Source organism: Nicotiana attenuata, chromosome 6 (assembly GCF_001879085.1).
Source record: "Nicotiana attenuata strain UT chromosome 6, NIATTr2, whole genome shotgun sequence".
Classification (NCBI taxonomy): domain Eukaryota; kingdom Viridiplantae; phylum Streptophyta; class Magnoliopsida; order Solanales; family Solanaceae; genus Nicotiana; species Nicotiana attenuata.
The window spans coordinates 39,272,307-39,291,668 of NC_031994.1; the positions used below are offsets into that span (position 1 = coordinate 39,272,307).

Consider the following 19,362-nt stretch of genomic DNA (forward strand, 5'->3'; position numbering starts at 1 on the left):
TATACTTTGAAATATAGATGCTTTTTCATCTATACATGTTTTTCTTCTCGCAATTCTAAGCACTATCTATTTAGTGGGCGTTGGACATAAGAATTGCAAAATTTCAAAAAAAAAAGTGAAAAAAATAATTTCAACTGAAAATAGTATTTGAAAATTTGGACATGAATATAATTTTGGGCTGCTTTTGAAATTTTGAGAGTGATCTGAGTAAAAATTTTGAAAAATAGCTTTTTGGAGTTTTTCAAACTTTTAAAAAAAAATTAAAATTTATTTTCAGGCGAAAATTGAAAATTTTATGGCCAAACACGAATTTCGAAAAAAAATAAATTTTTCAAAAGAAAAAGTGAAAAAATCCTTATGTCCAAACGGGTTCTTAATCTACTATTTCACCGCTGCCCCTTCCCCGCCCCGCTTGTGTAATTTTTTTTACCTAGTTGCCTGAAGCAATCTTCTAATTCCTAATCCAGTTAAGGCTTTCCTTTTGCTAACTTTTTAAAGGAGTACAAACAATTAGTTTCTAACTGATGGCCATTAAGTTGGGTCCTTAATTGGGAAAAATAATGTCTTTGATTCAGCAGAACCCTATACCAATCAATTAAGTTCGAAATTCAACACTTCTAAGTTTTGCTCTATCCTCTTCATTAACTATTGTAATACTTAACAATTGTAGCATAAAAGAAAATTAAGCATGTTAACGAACATTAACCATTGAAGCACAAGAGAAACCAAAATAATGTCTAAGCATTAGAAGTATATAAAAGAGCAATTTTAAATTTCTATTGTAGTGAAACAATCTTTTTTAAATATAATGTATTCACACTTTCTTCTTAAGCCAAGTAAAGTACGATAATAGATAAAATGATGTCAAAGAAGTACTCAAGCTTAAAACTATTTTCTATGATAACTGGAATGAAAAAATATCTGGACCAGCAAATAACTGGGCCTCAAAGGTTGAACTAGAATTGGGTAGGGGCCGCGCGAACGCAGGCCCCCGCTGCCACAAATTATGACGTAGGCTCGGCCACATGGGCCGACCTTAGGCGGGCACCCCTCCAAAGTGCAATGGAGGTCACCAGCCTAGGCCATGGGCCTTCTTGATCGCCCATTGACCCCGTCCAGGTAAGTATGTTTCCTTTTCCTACTTGGCCCATTCTTATACTACCTTCTTCAGCCTCCAATCTCTTTATTTGTCGATGTGGGACGATATTGGCTTCTTGCATTGACTTCTCTCGTTGGCCACAAGGATTGGAATTTCTGTGCAAATCTTTGTCATTCTTGAATAGAACAGTTCAAATTCTTAACTAAAATTAGCTAATTCTTAGCAACAATAAGAGATAAACGCATAAAAATAGCCTTTTAAAATGAATTAACAATACTATAACTTACAAGCTAAACTTTCCCCATGATTAATGCTTTTCACTTTATGTCGTGTCTGAAACAAGTATCCATTATGTTTCTAAATTAGACTTGGTTGAATTCACATGACTGTTTTTGTTTTTAATGAATTTTTCAATATTTTGCAGCATTGGTATATTTGCCGAAAGAAAGAAAAAATTGTATGCATCGCTAGCTTAATTGGGATACCGCATCAACCTAAAGTATCACTATCACATCATCTTTATATGGTTTGCAACTATGAAAAAAATATTACGTGCTCTTCATGAAAATAAGAGCAGGGATGACAATGAATGTCATTAGAAACAAATTGAGGAGACTTCGAAACTAAATTATAGTATGATGGCACTCTTGATAGACTCAAAACATGGTAGTTGCAAGAGACTAAGCTAGCGTTTGGACATAGATTTGATTGAAACTTGAAAAAAAAAATTTGAAATTGTGTTAAAAAATAAATTTTGAAAGTTGAACTTGTGTTTGGACATGCATTCTATTTGAAGAAAATTTGAAGTATTGTGAGTGGAAGAAAAAAATTCACCCAAAAACTGCCCTAATCAGTTTCTGGGAACTTGAAAACTTTTGGATTTTTTCCCCAGAACATGATTACCTTCTGGGAGGTCCGTTTGATATCCAAAAACTGCTCAGCAACAGTCAGACAAGTGGAGAATGTTGGGGTGAACCAGAAAAAATTTGGGTAGAGCCGGATCTAAGCATTGGTTAGGTAAGCGTCCGGTAGTAACAGGAGTATTTATGAACCCTGTAGACCACCCCCATGGGGTGGGTGAAGGGAAAGCCCCAATTGATAGAAAAAACCCACAACCACTTGAGGTTATTCTCCACTTGGTAGAAGAAGTAGAAAAAGGAATAAATATAGTGATAATTTGATTTTTCGTCGTCGTAGTAAATAGGAGAGAAAATCAAATTAAATTTTTCATTTTTACAAAAAATAAAATGGAGTAAGCTTGTGACGTGTTCACTAAAAAAATTTCTTTGTATCCAATCATTTATCTAATATTTATGAATTATGGGCGAACGACGAAAATTAAACCCGCGCATGGTGGATTCACAATCCACTGCCTTGATTCACTTGGCTACATCCGTGTGACGAGGGTCATCGCCTGTATTCCTACTCGCTCTGTATTTCTGAGGCCGTAAAAACCTCACTTGGGGGTTGCCTCGAGTTTGTGTGCGCAGTCCGGGCGCGTAGCCGGAACGTTTAAATATGAATTTGTGAGAAAAATAATAAATTCTGATGTTTTAATTGATTAAGTTTGACTTCGGTCAACGTTTTGGGCAAACGGGCCCGGACTCGTGATTCGATAGTCCCGGAGGGTCCGTAGGAAAATACGAGACTTGCGGGTGTGCCCGGAATCAAATTCCGAGGTCTCGAGTCCGAGGAATGAATTTTTGTGTGAAATTGTTTTCTGGAAATAATTAAGGAAATTGGAAATGGAATTTGATTAAAAGACTGTGGTATCGGGCTCGTATTTTGGTTCCGACGCCCGGTACAAGTCTTATATACGGCTTAAGTACTTTCTGTAAAGTTTGGTTGAATTTGGACGTCGTTTGACGTGTTTTGGACTAAAAACTCTAAACTTGATGTTTTATGGAAATTGGAAGGAAATCCTGGGTCTTGAGGCCTAATTTGATGATTATGATGTTGTTTGGACGATTTGATCGCACGGATGAGTCCGTAGGATATTTTTGAGTTTATATGTATGTTCGGTTGGGAGCCCCGAGGGCTCGGGTGAGCTTTGAGTAGGTCCCGGGAGGTCTTAGGCTAGAAATATCAGATGGTTGCAGGTCCAGGTGTTGCAGGCCCCCAACGCGGCCGCGGTCATTTCTGCGCGGTCCGCGTGGCTAGGTTCAGAGGGCCAGTGCATTCTAGGTCAACCAGCGCGGCCGCGCACCAAATCAGTGCGGTCCACTGGGAGATTCAGAGAGTGGGTCTTGGGTCCATCCAACCAGCGCGGCCGCGCACCAAATCAGTGCGGTCCGCGCTGGGTAGGTTCAGAGAGTCATTTTCTTCCCTTCCTCGGCGCAGCCGCGGTGCATTTTTGTGCGGTCCGCGCTAGTCTTCAGCACAGTATATAAAGTCGGGATTTTCAGTCATTTTTCACTCTTTCAAAACTCAAAACCTAAGAGGCGATTTTCCAAACGATTCCACTTCTTCAAAACGATTGGTAACTGTTTTCTAACTGATTTTCTTTACTCCTTAACATCCTTAAATATAATTTCAACTTCAAAACAAAGATTTTAATGGGGGAATTGGGAATTTAGGGTAGAACCTAGGTTTTCTAAAATTGGGGGTTTTGGACCTCAATTCGGGGTCCGATTCCAAAATAACTTACATATTTGAGTTCATGGGGGAATGGGTAAACGGGTTTTGGTTCGAACCTCGGGTTTTGACCATGTGGGCCTGGGGGCATTTTTGACCTTTTGGGGTAAATTGATGAAAAAGCTATAATTAGTCATTGGGTTTGATTTGTTTAGCACATATTGCTATCATGAAGTCCTTATTGCATAGATTTGGTCGAGTTGGAGCCGAATTCGAGAGGAAAAGCGGTTGTGGAGGATTGTATTGGCTGTGGAAGTTGAGGTAAGTGTTTGGTTTAACCCTAGCTTGAGGGAATAGGAGCCGAGTCTTGTTTGCTAATTGCTAAATGATCGAGTACGATGTATAGGCATGGTGACAAGTTCCTATACATTGGGGTCTAGCATGACCGTGAGTCCTTATATGTGAGTTGTTTGGATATTGTTATGCCTTCCATGTCATTGATGGCTTCTATACGTGGTAAGCACATTGTGAAAGATATTGTGATTGTAGAACTTTGTGGAGCATTGGCTCGGTCTGAAATACAAATGGTGATAGCATGTGAAATGAGAAATGCCTTAGAGCTTGACAAGAGTGCTAATGAGAGTTAGGATATGAAAATGAAAGAAAAAGAGAAATAACGATTTACTCTTGCATGGTTATTATTGGTTATTTGTGTACCCTTGTTGGGATTTCTTTCCAAATACTTGTTTACTCCCTTGCCCTTTATTTGTGACTGTTGCTTGGGCAAGGTTGAGAGGTATACATTACGGATCGGGTTGCGCGCCGCAACAATGTTGTATGTGGATCGGGTTGCACGCCGCAACAGTGATAATTGTGGATCGGGTTGCACGCCGCAACAGTGATAATTGTGGATCGGGTTGCACGCCGCAACAGTGATAATTGTGGATCGGGTTGCACGCCGTAACAGTTATTGATGCAAATGTGTTTAGTGTTGGTATTAGTTTCTTGTTCGCTTTAAATTGTAAATTGCACCTAGATTGGTTACTTCGGATTTACTGTTAATCTTGTTATCTCCCCACAGCATGTTTCCCCTCCCATACTGTTAGTTGCCTTGTACTTCGATTTTCGTTGTATATTTATAATTGCACAGGTTTATGTGGGGTCCAGTCTAGCCTCGTCACTACTTCGCCGGGGTTAGGCTAGGCACTTACCAGCACATGGGGTCGGTTGTGTTGATGCTACACTTTGTGCATTTTTGCACAGGTCCAGGTATCGAGCAGCAGCAACAGCATTAGCACGGGGGCGAACCTTCAGTCCAGAGAGACCCGAGGTAGCTTGCAGGCGTCCGCAGGCCCGGCGTCTCCCTTCTATCTTTACATTTGGTTGTCATCTCATTGTACCCGAGATAAACAGATTATGTTTCTTTCAGACTTTGTATGTAGTACTCCTTAGATGTTCGTGAGTGTGTGACTCCAGTCCCGGGGTAGAGACGTATGTTGGAATTTCTATATTTTATTCAGTTATATAAATTTAAGACTTCCGCTAATGTTTTTAATTCCGTCGCCTTTATTTAATGCCATTAATTGTTAAAAAGGAACATGTGTTTAATGAATTTGTTAATTAAGTTGGCTTGCCTAGCTCCTATTAGTAGGCGCCATCACGACCCTCGAGGGTGGGAAATCTGGGTCGTGACAATCCGCCCCCTCGCCTACTTACATTCCGGCGTCACATTATTTAAATTAGAAAACAAAAGATTCAAGTTCGAATATTTCCCTTCTTTCTTATTTCAATGATATTATTATTTCAAAGATAAGAATATGAAGTCAAAATTAGATTGTTTTTTTTGAAATCAATATCAAAAAGATATAGTAACATTAGCACGAAGAGAAACAAGTGATATTTCTACAATTTTAAATAAATACAAAATCAAAATAGAATACTCAATCATGAATAACTACAAGCAAATAACCTATCCTTCTTTTACTATTATGTAAACAAAAAAATCTATGTAAGTAAAATACTAGTAAATGAATAAAAAGAAAAAAAGAAAAAAGGAGCAATAGCACCCTCTTGATAGAACAAGAAAATAATTATTGCTCATTTCTTTTCAAAACCTCATATAGACTAAACTGGGATCTTATCCATTTATAGATGGAGCTTCGATAGCAGCTAGGTCTAGAGGGAAGTTGTGAGGATTACGTTCGTGCATAACTTCCATACCAAGATTAGCACGGTTAATGATATTAGCGCAAGTATTAAATACACGACATTGACTGTCAACTACAGATTGGTTGAAAATGAAACCATTTAGGTTGAAAGCCATAGTGCTGATACCTAAAGCGGTAAACCAGATACCTACTACAGGCCAAGCAGTTAGGAAGAAGTATAACGAACGAGAGTTGTTGAAACTAGTATATTGGAAGATCAATCGGCCAAAAAACCATGAGCGACTACGATGTTATACGTTTCTTCCTCTTGACTGAATTTGTAACCTTCATTAGCAGATTCATTTTTTGTGGTTTCCCTCATCAAACTAGAAGTCACCAAAGAATCATGCATACCATTGAATAGGGAGCCGCCACATACACCAGCTATGCCTACCATGTGAAATGGGTGCATAAGGTTGTTGTGCTCAGCTTGGAATACAATCATGAAATTAAAAGTACCAGAGATTCCCAAAGGCATACCATCAGAAAAACTTCCTTGACCGATTGGGTAGATCAAGAAAACTGCGGTAACAGCTGCAACAGGAGCTGAATATGTAACAACAATCAAAGTTCGCATACCCAGACGGAAACTAAGCTCCCACCACGATCCATGTAACAAGCTACGCCAAGTAAAAAATGTACAACAATTAGTTCATAAGGACCACCATTGTATAACCATTCATCGGATGATATTTCATAAACAAACAATATTTTTTTTCAAAAATAAAGCCAAAATCTATGGCCACACGAGAGCTACGACCAAGTTCCTGTAAATACCTTTGTATAAGGAAAATATTCCAATGATCAAATAAGCAACTATTTTAATAACTCGAACATGCCATGCAACAGCATTGTTATTTGTCTTTACCCATATGAAGCTGACTTTAGCCTTCTGAGAATCCAGACATGTGCAAACTAAATCTTGCTCTTTATGGTCTGTGCCTATTTTAACTACATTTTTTTATCCTATGTGGCATTGCACATTCTTCTTTATTAATTTGCAATGTTGCTAAAGCATCGAGTCTTCTTCTTGTTCACATTGATGGCATATTATTTGTTCTAATAATGAGGTGTTAGTTTTGTGTATCCCTAATTTATGATGCATAATTCAATCTTGGAAGTTTTGTGCATTATTGAATCTTGACAATTGCACATGCAGAGGATCTTTTGGTCTCGATAACATTTGCCAATACATGTGCCAACCTAGCAATTACTTTAACTTGCGAAATATATCTTAAGATATGCTACGCGTAAATTATCAAAATTCTACAGAGAAAGCGTCAGATTGCAAATAGCCACATAGGCCAGCTTTATGGACGGACAGAGTTTCATAAAAACATTAGAGACGCAAGAAGAAAAAAGGTTTGGGCATTGTAAAGTTGTTCATTACAAGGATGAACACATAAATTACAAGTATGGAATCAGCTACTACATTGGCAGTGGCAATAGATGGACCAGCCACAGGGTACAATGCAATTGTAACCAAAATTGCTTAACCAGGATAAAATAAGCAAGTAAAAATAGCACGGGCTAGCCAGTTTTCGGACTGGTGATCCAAAAATAACCAGTGTTTGCAAAATCATTGGAGAATAGCCACTATTTTGGTGCAACACGGAAAGTTTCAGCATAATATACTGGAGATAGGTGCACCTGTGTATGAACTTCCAGCATATTATGCTGAAACTCCAACATGCGAAAAATTCCAGTATATTATGCTGCACCGGTATATTATACTAGAGTTCCACCATAAGTATATTATACAGGAGTATCTTTCCGGATTTTGAACAGTGTTTTCGTTCAGATTTTTCTTTACATGAAAAGTGGATAAAATTTAATTATTTTTAAAACTGTGACATTTTTGAATGACACTCGTAAATCAGGTTATTTTTGAATTTCTCCCAATAAGCAAAGCTGTAATTAATGGCTATGAGGAACAACTCATGTGTCCGCATTAGGCCGCCCTCCCTTCTCTTTTACATACATGACCCTGCACCAAAAATGTTTTCCAAAATCATGTGACCAACTAATCATTCCAAACCAAATCCATACATCACTATATATAAGTTGTTGTTGAATACCCTAAGGAAAATTCTAGTGAAGTCTCATATAATCATGCATGCTGCTACCTGGATAACGATTAAACTGTCAGGCCACGACATCTCTCTTGAGGAAAAATATTATCCAGCCAAAAGCTATAAACACCTGCAGTTCTACGTACATAGAGCAACAAGGTCAAAACAATACCTTTTTTCTTTAAGAAGGCAGCAATTACTCAACTCAAGTTAGGTAGCTAGATATTTAATAAGCTTCTAATCATTCACCAACCAGAACATCCTAAGTAATTATAAACATGCATAAATTCCTAAGCAAACATGTAAAATCACTTGATTTTTCCAACCAAAAAACAAAGGTATTTTGGGACTCTTTTCTTGATTGAATTCGAGAAATATAACTTTTGGAGGAAAAAAAAAAGGGTAGTCCTCAAATTAACAAGTACTTAAAGAATGGTAAAAGAAATTATATGACAAGCAATGCAGGACTAAAACCAAGTGACTTCTTCCAATGAAGCTTACCAGCAGCCGATATGTGAGTCGCATAAACAGATCAGCGAAATCTTCTTGTAACACTGCCATGGATAGGATTCAGTAGCTCCCTTCTAGACCATCAACAAGAAATCAGGCGTCAGTGTCAGTTTTTTTAAAACAAAAATAATAATTGGTCGATCTTGTGTTAATTTAGCATGTTACAAGCTACGAAATAATCCTTTAAAATGGAGTATATACGAAATAATCCCCTAATATTAAGACATTAGCCCATCGGAATTAGCAGGTGACACTATACATTGACATGCTTTTAGACGGTTTCACACAACTCGATTGAAAAAGAGCGTCATGACCCTTACTTCTTATATTAGGCAGATTAAATTTTTTTTATTTGACTAGTCAAAGTGGGCTTATGCATTTTGAAAACTGTTCGACTATTTACACATTAACCACTCCAGAATTTCCTATTAAGAAAATACTTTAGCCGTCTTTAACAGTTCTTTAACAAATAAATAAAAATATGTAGTTATTACTGGGTGATGCTTTCCTCGTTTCCTTTTATTTTTTATTTTTCATTATTTTTTTGGATTTTCCAAAAAAAAGGAAATATAAATGATCAAGGAACATCACAAAAAATCTGAGCACATTATAGACAACCAGATAATGGCTCAAAAACCTTCATGGGGTACGCTTTTTACAGTCCTTTTCACCCAAAGTCATCTGCCTATGTATTTTCTTTCTGTTACGTATTTTATCCACGGTGAGTTCCCAGCTCCAGGCTTTACAGCAAAAATTCATTCATTAGTCAAATATTGCGGGAAGTTTGACAGTATATATATTTTTGGTTTCCTAACCGGTGTTCTGTGCTATATCCGAATTCGCCCCGCGTAGGGCCCCCATTCGGGGGTGAACGCTCCCTACCAAGGATTTTTATACCCAGGGCTCGAAATCAAGACCTATGGTTGAGGAAAGAACGGCCCCATCCGCTGCTGCAGCACATCCTTTGGTGGTGAAAGTTTGACAATATATAACATCACAGACTATCATGCTTTGATATGATAAAAGTGAAAATAAAGTTATACAAAAATAAAGGCAGTCCATTGCTTTGTAATAGAATGAGCATGCCGCGCAGACTTTTAACCATGTGATGAATCCACATAAAACAACTCAACTTGAGCCACATAACCAAGTACATCAACCGTTAACAACGAAGTTAGATTTTACTGACTCTGCAAATTTCAAGAATGAAGAAAATAAACAAACAGCAATCACAGTGATAGTCGATGGTATGCATGGATGAAAATACTAGGAAAGTCGACTACTTTTTTGCCCTCAAGAGTCATATACCAACCACAAAAGGATGGAATACACACATTGAAGTAACATGGGACTCTCGAAGTACAATTGTAAATGCTTTCATAGACTCCAAATAAACCCTTACCACCAGTGCCAACCCCCCCCCCCCAAACCCCACCCCAAACCCAAAAAAAAAAATAATAGAAATAGTTTCTCTAGTTCCTATTAGAAAAGTTTTACTTGGATAAGGTAACCAAAACCATCAACAGATGGAACCATGGGAAGGCACAGACACTTCTAGCAAGTATTTGATTTTCTTTGTTTCCGTCAACCTTAAAAGTCTCCACGCCTAAATGATAGCAACTAACAACAAAATTGACACGAAAAGCCTCCCAGCCTTTCATGAACAGAGCAGATGTTAATGCCCATCATACAACACCCTGCAACGTCTACTAAATCATAAGTGTTTTAGTGATTTAAAAATGAATTCAAACAATTCATGGCATGATCGAACAAACAACTTTTAGAACTACTATGCAGCAACTCCACTTAACATTACACGTACATTGTAACATCCTAAACGCAAGATTCAAGCAATATCATCTCTTGTCTGTCCAGATATGAAATTTAACAACGCGTGGGTCCAGTAAAGTCGAGGCAGAAAATTGAGGTTGAAACGAAAGCTAAACGCTTTATCGCAACTATCACTTCCTCCCCCGGATAAAGAAAACCCAGCAATTTCAAGCTGGTCCTAACGAAAGCCCCTGATCAGAGAAACACGTCGCACACGAAACTGCGAAGCCGGCATAACGTCTCTAAGTATCATAAATCTCCAAACTTGGGCAAGTCCTACACAGAAGTATAGTTCCACAATTTAGTTTGATCTATGAATGTCTAGCATATGTTATGGCCATCGATAATAAAGGGTCAAGCGCATGGAAGTCTAGCATGTCACCTGTAAAGACGCATAGTTTTAACGTTTTCCGCGATTCCCACCACCTGACCTCGCACCAGGATTGCGAGCATATTGCAGCCTTAAGCTGACCGAATCACGGTCATGCTCGTCGAATCTATAACCTGCAAGATTTAGTTTTACTACCTCACCAGCGGAACAAATTTCTCTTTCACTGACGACTCAAATATACACCAGCAAAAATGTGATGTTGTGCATGCATTGCCCAACAATTGGACATGGAGTTGCTATCAAGCAGAAAAAGTTTCGTTATGCAACCAATTGACGAAAAAGGTATATGGCAGACTCAAAGGCACATGCAGAGCCGCGCAATAGTGCAGTCTGCAAACGTCCTTCAACTTTTATGAAAGTTTAGTGCCCCTTTAATTGCCAAGGCAAAGATCTTAACATGCAATTCACAACATGAAATAGGATGAAAGGGCTACAGAAGAGGTGGTAGGGCAGGGAGGAGTGAGCCTAAATTATTAGATTGAGCCTCGGAGACAGCAACGCCGAGATAAACTAATCTTGTTCAGTGCATATAACATTTACCTAAAGGATCATCACACTCAACGTATATAAAATGGTTTGTTCCCACAAAGCATCTACAAGCTGTTCCCCATTAAAATTGTCTCTTACCAAAAGACTCAAAAGATTTAATTTTTTTTTGTAAATAAGAAGTTAAAAGTTAACAGAACGCATAAACAAAGTCTTGGTCCTCAGAGGAGTCAAATTTGGAGTTTATGTAATCTCCTGTAACATTCCCCAAATTATTAAGCAAGCAGTGCCAATTTCAAAATCATTGCTCATGCGTTGACTTTGAGTAGATAGAATCAGACTTAAACTTTAACGATTGCCAAAAATCACCATCTTTTCCCCCTTTTTTCCTCTTTTCAGTTCCAGAAATTTATTGATTTCATGGCAACTGGTTTGGAGGATAATTCCACAAGCCAATAACTAAATTACAACCCACTGCACAATTACTCATCTTAATTAGAATTCTATAGCACCATTACCTCTTTTGACTTTTGGCAAAATCAAAGAATAGTTGACAAGCCAGAAATTGGGTCTGTAATAAACCAAAAGGCCTTACAATGACAAGCTATGCATAATCAATGGTGCCTAAAGGGAATGCCAAAAGAGTAAACGATCAGTCAATTAACTCAACCCCAAAATAGTTGTGACCCACCATATGAATCCTCAGGAACGCCAAAAGAGCAGTGCAAGAAAAAGGAAAAAGAAAAAAGAAACAGCAATTGAAAAAGGAGAAAAAGCCTAGAGCAGAAAAGCAAAGCCATACATCAAATGGAACACATATCCGCCAGCCAATATTATGTCAGATCCTTCACCAAGGAATCATGATCTTTCTTTACCTTTTATCAGTTAGCCGTTAGACTTCGTAATATTAGAAAATGATAGTTAAAGTTGCATTCTTCCACCAAAGTCGACAATTGGTGAAGCGGTGACACTGTTTATACACTAATCCATAAGCAGTAGGTCTTTGTCCAGAAACAGCACCATAAGGTAATTAAGAGGCTCGGTAATTTACAGAGCTACAAACTCTCAGACTCTGCTCCACCTTAAAATTTTTAGAATATTCACAGTATTTAGCATTTTGTTTATCTGATGAAAAATGAGGATTCTCTACAACCAGCACTCAGTATGAGGTACCCATGTCAGCACTAAAGAATACATGGAGAAGTTTTTATCAAGAGCTCTGACAACAAAAAGTAAAAAGAGTTAATATCGTGTGAGCCGATGGCCCACACATCAGATATTAAACTAATAAGAACAGATACGACATTTGATTACACTAGCTGAAAAGATTACAGTCAGAATTAATGAAGCATACTCCAAGCACTTATCCTATGCTGGAAGACTACAAACTATCAATGCAGTGCTTTTCTCTATATAATACTTTTGGGGAGCTGTATTCATCCTCCCTCAGTGTATTGAAAGAGGTGGACAGAAAATGTAGATAGTACTTATGGGGGAGCTCTGAAGAGAAGAGAAAAGTTGCACTGGTATCATGGGACAAAGAGTCTGTGTCCCTAAGAAATTTGGGGGTTTGAACATAAAGAATTGCAGGAAATGGGATGTAGCATCAATGGGAAAACTATTATGGCAATTGACAGAAAAGAGAAAGATGTCCTATGGGTAAAATGAGTAAATCAGGTTTATATGAAAGCAAAAGGGGATATTTGGAGTCACATACCACCACAAGATTGTTGCTGGTACTGGAAAAAACTAAACTCTCTGAAGGGTCAGATGCAAGAGCGGTACCAAAATGGAACATACAGCCTGACTGCTAAAGGAAATTACTCAGTGACAAGTAGCTATTTAGCTGTGCTGGGAACTATTACAAGAATGAAGGAAGCTGATTTAGTATGGAGTTCAGTTATGCAGCCAAGACAGTGGATGATAGTGTGGCTAGGAAATCAAGATGCTACTTACTAAGGAGAGGATGTACAGGCTGAATACATCCAATGGACAGTGACAACGGTGCTTATGTGAAGCAGGTAGTATTGAAACAAGCTATCATCTATTTGCTGATTGTAGTTGGATCTCTGAAGTGAGAAATGCACTAGGGGCTTGGGCTGGTGTACGTATAGTAAAAGCCGATGCAAAACAGAGTATACACTGGCTTAAAAGGAGGAAACTGACTCAGTTTAAAAAAGAGACAGTGGGCGCTATATGGGGAGAAATGATCTATTACACTTGGCAAGCTAGAAATTGGAGGATTTTCAGGAATTCTTGTGTAAATACCAGTTATGTAATAGCATAAATACAAAAGGAAATTAGGGGTTAGAATAGATTGGATAGGAAACTCGAAAAGAGCAAAGAAATGTCAATACTGGATACATAGTTTATGTAACTAGAATGAGAGGTTATCTGGCTGTTTTGGGGTCCATCTATTACGGTAATCTTCCTAGATGTTTGTACATACTTCGTTCGTTAATGGTAATCTTTCACAGTTTATTACCACCAAAAAAAAGTAAAAAGAACTGGTAAAACCACGATTTCCACTTTTTGAGGTGAAATACGTTTGAGAAAGATCTACCGAAAATGCTCAAATATGGCCTAATGCCTAAGGATCACCACAAATTCAGGAAGTGGTGTCAGTGTCACTTCGCATGTACAAGTATTCCTCAAATATATAAGAAAATAACTTGTAGAGGAGACAAGTCAGTATGGGCATTCAGAAGGCTGGAAAGAATAAGGAGAAATTGAAACCAAGAGGGAGGAACCAGCATTATCAGGTAAAATACAAAGAGGATGACCCTGGTGAATCAAACTCGGAAAAGAAATCGTTCCTTGGCCGAGATATCAGTCTACTTAGAATAGACTTTCATGGATCATAAATGAATAGTATGAGCTAACCTTATTCCCAAGGGAAAAAAAAAGAGTATTGAGTTTAGGAGTGAGTAGTCTATTGTAGAGGTTTTTGAAAGTAATCACGACTTGTGGCGCAATTTGACAGGATTGCATATGGATTACTCACCCCTAAGAATGACAGAATACAATACAATAAAACTATACTACCTTGATAGGTTAGGCTACAAAGCTACTTTTCCCTAGGGAGCACTGGAGCCTCTTATGTTCCACAAGGAAGGCAAGGACGTATTTATATTGCATACTGGAAAATATATAAAGTACTGGGTATATGGCGCACCTAGTGAAATAAAGAAGGGAAAAGCCTAGCAGGCCATCAAGGAGACATCAACACTTGAGCTAACTTCCTCATTTATTAAGGATTACTAAATGCAAGACCACACAACAATCAAGAATGTGAGCTGACTGACAAGCCTGCAAACGGAAACTATTCTTCCTGGTCTCAAGTTTAAGTAATCTGATCCACCACGAATTGTAGGTGATATTAATATTGCAACTTAGAAGCAAAAAATATTTGTTTATGCTCTTGTTTAAACTTTGAAAACCTCATTCTTATAGATGTTTCTACAGGGCTGCATAAATTGATAGTGCAGTGGATTAACAGAACTAGGTCTTGATAGATGCAGAAGGCTTCTTTTCTTCTTTTTTTTTTTGGACGAAGTAAGATAAGATACATGAGGATTCATATCGCCAACCCAACTTGTTTGGGACTGAGGCATAGTTGTTGGCGTCGAAGTAAGATAAGATGCAAAAGGTATTCTTATAATTGTTTCTACGGGCTACCAAAAGATGAAAGAATATGAACGTTAACTGTATTACTAGCAGTCATGATATAAGACTACAGATGGGTATGTCAAAATAGAAGGGTGCGTCAAGCTCACCTTGCAAGGCATCCATTGCAGCAGCTGCATGAAGTGGAGTCACGAAATCAACAAAGCAAAGAATCAAAGGATCACCTCCGTGCTGCATAAGTCGATAGTGCAGTGAATTTCAAAGTAACAGTATATAGAACTAGGCCTTGCTAGATGCAAAAGGTTTTTTTTTGGACGAAGTAAGATAAGATGCATGAGGATTCATATTGCATGAGGCGTAATTGTTGTTGTTGTTGAAGTAAGATAAGATGCAAAAGGTATTCTTACATGCCGCGATCCTTTTGGTACCAGCCTTACTTCTTTGTAACCTACAAAAGGGCGAAATATATCTGCAAACAAAAGTCAAGGAGAAAGTAGAATAGGACGTATAACAATAAAACAGCGAAGCAGACCGCACAAGGATACGTGACACCTCTCTTCTTGTACAATCCGCAGGCAAACCCTCTACAAACAATGTACTGCTAGCATCCGGAGGAAGGGAAATTTCTGGTCTGCCACCTACCATTCCAACATTCCTGCTTTTTAAAGCCAGCGGGTCGGGTCCCCCGATCCCCATAACACGTGGATCTTCAATAGGATGGCCACTAATTCCACTATTTATGGATCTTGCAGACTCACTGGCAACATGGGAGGAAATTTGCTGGAAATTTTACCAATACATTAGACCTATACAGTATCGAGGAAACACGCACAAAAGAAAATAAAAATGAATTACCCCACTACGGAGGTAGCGCTCATAGGATGCTTCTATAGGATCTGTGTCTCTAATGACACGAGGCATTCCCCTTTCATCATCACGGCCATAATAGCCAGGAAACTCAGGACCACTTGGAACATCTACAAAGGGCAACATCAAAAGAAATTAATTACAGAAAGAGAGAAACAAGCACTAAATTATGTGTCAAAGAAATAATCTTTTTTCGGGTAATATATGACCACAAACAAACAAGCAAAGAATAGTAAATGAAGCTAATTGAAGTGCAACAACCATCAGCATGGGCAAAAGATAGCAAAATAGAAACCAAGCCAGCTACTTGACACGATTTTTATCCTAGACTCCTAGTTTTCCTCGAGAAAAGAGTTAACGGTCTAGTTAGGTGAAAGAAATTGTGGTCATGCAGAGTTACAATTTACGAATCTTTAGTACCAATGTCTGTGGGCTAACACAACCAAGCCAATAATATCATTGCACTTCCGTACTTTCTATCTATATAAATACAACATGACTACACATCAATCTTAAGCAAGTTGGGATTGGCTATATGAATCATTATTGTTCACATAGTTCATTTAAACCCATATCCGTCCAATATTATAAAACTTAGTTTCTCTAGCACTAGAAATTCTTGGATAGGTCCTACAAACCGGTGCATCCTTTAGACATAAATCGAATTGGTTCTCTATCACTCTTGTAGTGTCCCCAGGCTACGTCCTATTACTCTTTTCTAAATTATTATTGTATTGCTCATAGCCACAATAGTTTGCACAACTTTGAATATCTCCTTTGTTCTACATATTGGAATCAATGTACTCGTTCTCCGCTCATGGAACATCCTACCACCTCGCAACAAATGCAATACACTTCAAATATGGACTACATACTTTTCTACTCTGCATATTTTCATGGTATCATTTACTTCTACTTGCCTAATTCGACAAGATTAGCTAAAGTTTCTATTGGAAAAACATGCATGGAGATTGATAAAGTCATCCTAGTGATTCAAGAGCAATTGATTAAAATAGCCTCTCTATCTCTCTTTGTGATCTCAATATCTCCAAACAACACTTTTTTAGAATCGTCTTTAGTACACTTCAACTGGCTTAAGTTCTTATGATCTTCTCTCTCGGGTGTCTGCTATATACATTTGTTTCTCCCATTCTTGAATCCCTAACTTTTGTTACAAGCAATCTAGCACTTCTTCTCGAGCTTTGGTAATGGACTTTTGAGCTTTCCTCTTAGCTCTTTTATACTTTTCAAAGGCTTTTCCAACTTGTGCTTTTGGTAACTTCCCGCTGAACTCTCGTTTTATTTCAGTAGCTCTTTGCACCTCCGCATTCCACCACCCACATCTTGTGGTCGAGGTCATAAAAATTTAGACACTCCTAACACGTCACTTGCTACTTTCTTAATGCAACTTGACATTTACTTCCACATGATGTCTCCATTCCCATACAGTTTTTCCACTATCGTTTTTCTTGAAATGCTAACTAGTTTGTGCCTTTTAGTTCCCACCACCGAAATCTCGGTTGTTTGTAACTCGTCAACTTTCTAACTCTTCTTTTTTGCTTTACATCCAACACCACCAGTTTATGATAGGCTGCCACAGCTTCTCTTGGTACAATATCGCAATTCCTTATATGTTGTTCTATCACGTCTTCGGAAAAGGATAAAGTTTGTTCAACTATGATTATCTCACTCTCAAGTATTATTAGGTGAGAGTTTCTCTCTTTTAGATATGTGTAGCTACAAGTAAATCATAAGTTAAAGCAACCTCTAGTATAGTCTTTCACCTTTATTATAGTCTTTGCTTCATCAGTTCTGGTACCAAACCACTTTCATTGTGTACTTGGCCGAATCAGTCTGACTATTCAGATCTTTCCTACTAAAAATATGTTGGTCCCCTAGAAACTCTTAGACCAATGTGTCCATATCTTCTCAAAATTTAGTTCCAGTTTATGCACCTAATCGTATTTCTAGTATACGTATTATAACATTGATTGTCTTAATCACATACAAGGCTTAATGAGATAATCATATTCCAACTTGTTTTTACCTCTCCAACTTAATCCCTAAGTTCGGGCTCCACTATAACATCACGTGTTTCCTATTCTTGTCCATCAACAATACCACAATTTATGATTTGTGTTGCCAATCTCTCTAACCTTTTTTCCCCTAAGGGGAAACTTTTTATAGCATGCAATACCAACTCCCCTTCCTACTAAGGTATTCTTCCAACCCCTAATTTACCCGTCAATCTTCTGACCATTTTCCGCTTTAGAGGGGCCTATAACCAGATTCTACAATTTTTATTTCCTCCTCTTACTCCAGCAATACCAATGAACTCTTGAGTATTGTTCCAATCCCTATCATAACTGTCGATCTTTTTGCCATTATACACTTTAGATGGACTATAAGCAAATACTGGAATTTCCTATTTCCTCCTCTTACTTGCAACAACTAAAATCACTTTTGGCAAGTACGCTTCCGATACCTAACATAGGCCATAGCTATCACATTTTTGGGTCATTTTTCCCTTTAGCGATACCAATAACAAAATACCAAAAGTACCATTTTTTTTATTTCCTACTCTTACTTCAGCAATACCCAGGACATTTTGGTGAGTATTCTTCCAATTCCTACCATAATTATCTCCTCAAACACATGAAAAGCCACAAAGGTAAAGTTCTTGACTGAAAAAGGTAGTAAATGAATAAACCCTAGCTTTTACAAACCCTAAGTTGAGAAAAAATACGCAGAGATCTCGAATTATTTAGACATAAAAAGAGAGCGGGAGTTGATTAAGATACCATATTCGGTGCGAGGACGTTTTGCGACGAGTTGAGGAGGAAGAGCCGCCGCCTGCTGCCCACCGCTGGTGTACCTCCAGTAAGCATCCGCCATGTCACTACACTGTCTGTGGGAGAGAGGAAGAGAGAGAGACAACAAGTAACGAAAAGGGTGAATTCAATTTCGATTAAAATCGAAGGAGAAAAGGGAAAGCGCTGCGCCCTTTCTCGAGCTGCTCTGCGAGTTCGATAAATTAAGGACAACAAAATGAATGGAAAAAAAGAGCCAAAAGAGGATCCGCCTTTATTTATTGGCGAAGGAAATGACGAATTTAACTCTAGAAGGGAAAAAGGGTTACGTATGTAATTTAATCCTATTTTCATTTACTAAAAGGGAAAAAGTTTTACGTATGTGGTAAGATTTAGGGTGTGTATGGCTGTCCAACGGGACGGGCCGACCCGTCCCGGTCCCGTCCCGTCCCGTCCCGTCCCGTCCCGCTAAAAATTCAACGGGATGGGCCAATGTTACGCGGGACACGGGACGGGACGGGACGCCCGTTTCGTCCCGTTTGTCCCGTCCCGTTTCGTCCCGTCCCGTCCCGCGTCCCGTCCCGTCCCGTCCCGCGTCGCGTCCCGTCCCGTCCCGTCCCGCCTGTTTTTTTTTTTTATTTACAAACTAGTCGTTGGCCAATGGCTTAAATTGCTAAAATGGCCGTTGCCAACGGTCCAAAAGGCCCCCACACCCCCCAAAACCACCCCCAACCCCCTCCCCTCCTCCCCCCAAACCTTTTAATATAACCCCTAACTTTAATATTTGTCACTTTGGTCCTATTTTCTTACTATAAATACCCCCCATTCTTCTTCATTTTTTCCCACAAAAACTCAATCTTCTCTCTCAAATCTCTTACATTCTAATATC

At 38.5% G+C, this 19,362-nt stretch overlaps 1 protein-coding gene across 7 annotated transcripts; it reads right to left on the minus strand.

Moving 5' to 3' along the window:
- On the minus strand, positions 7,223-18,823 carry LOC109226864 (RNA-binding protein 2-like). Of its 7 annotated transcripts, none has more exons than XR_002068171.1 (8): positions 18,465-18,823; positions 15,652-15,773; positions 15,342-15,576; positions 15,204-15,265; positions 14,946-15,027; positions 8,454-8,533; positions 8,007-8,090; positions 7,223-7,867 (listed from the first exon to the last, which is right to left on the minus strand). XR_002068171.1 is itself a non-coding variant. In XM_019391753.1 (7 exons), the coding sequence occupies exons 1-6, from the start codon at positions 18,556-18,558 to the stop codon at positions 10,693-10,695; spliced, it is 699 nt and encodes a 232-aa protein (XP_019247298.1). In that variant the 5' UTR covers positions 18,559-18,823; the 3' UTR covers positions 10,168-10,568; positions 10,675-10,692. The 7 variants fall into 7 exon arrangements, 3 of the variants coding, with proteins under 3 accessions (XP_019247300.1, XP_019247298.1, XP_019247299.1); XR_002068170.1 differs by having other exon boundaries at positions 8,007-8,082; positions 8,454-8,536; XR_002068168.1 differs by having other exon boundaries at positions 8,454-8,536.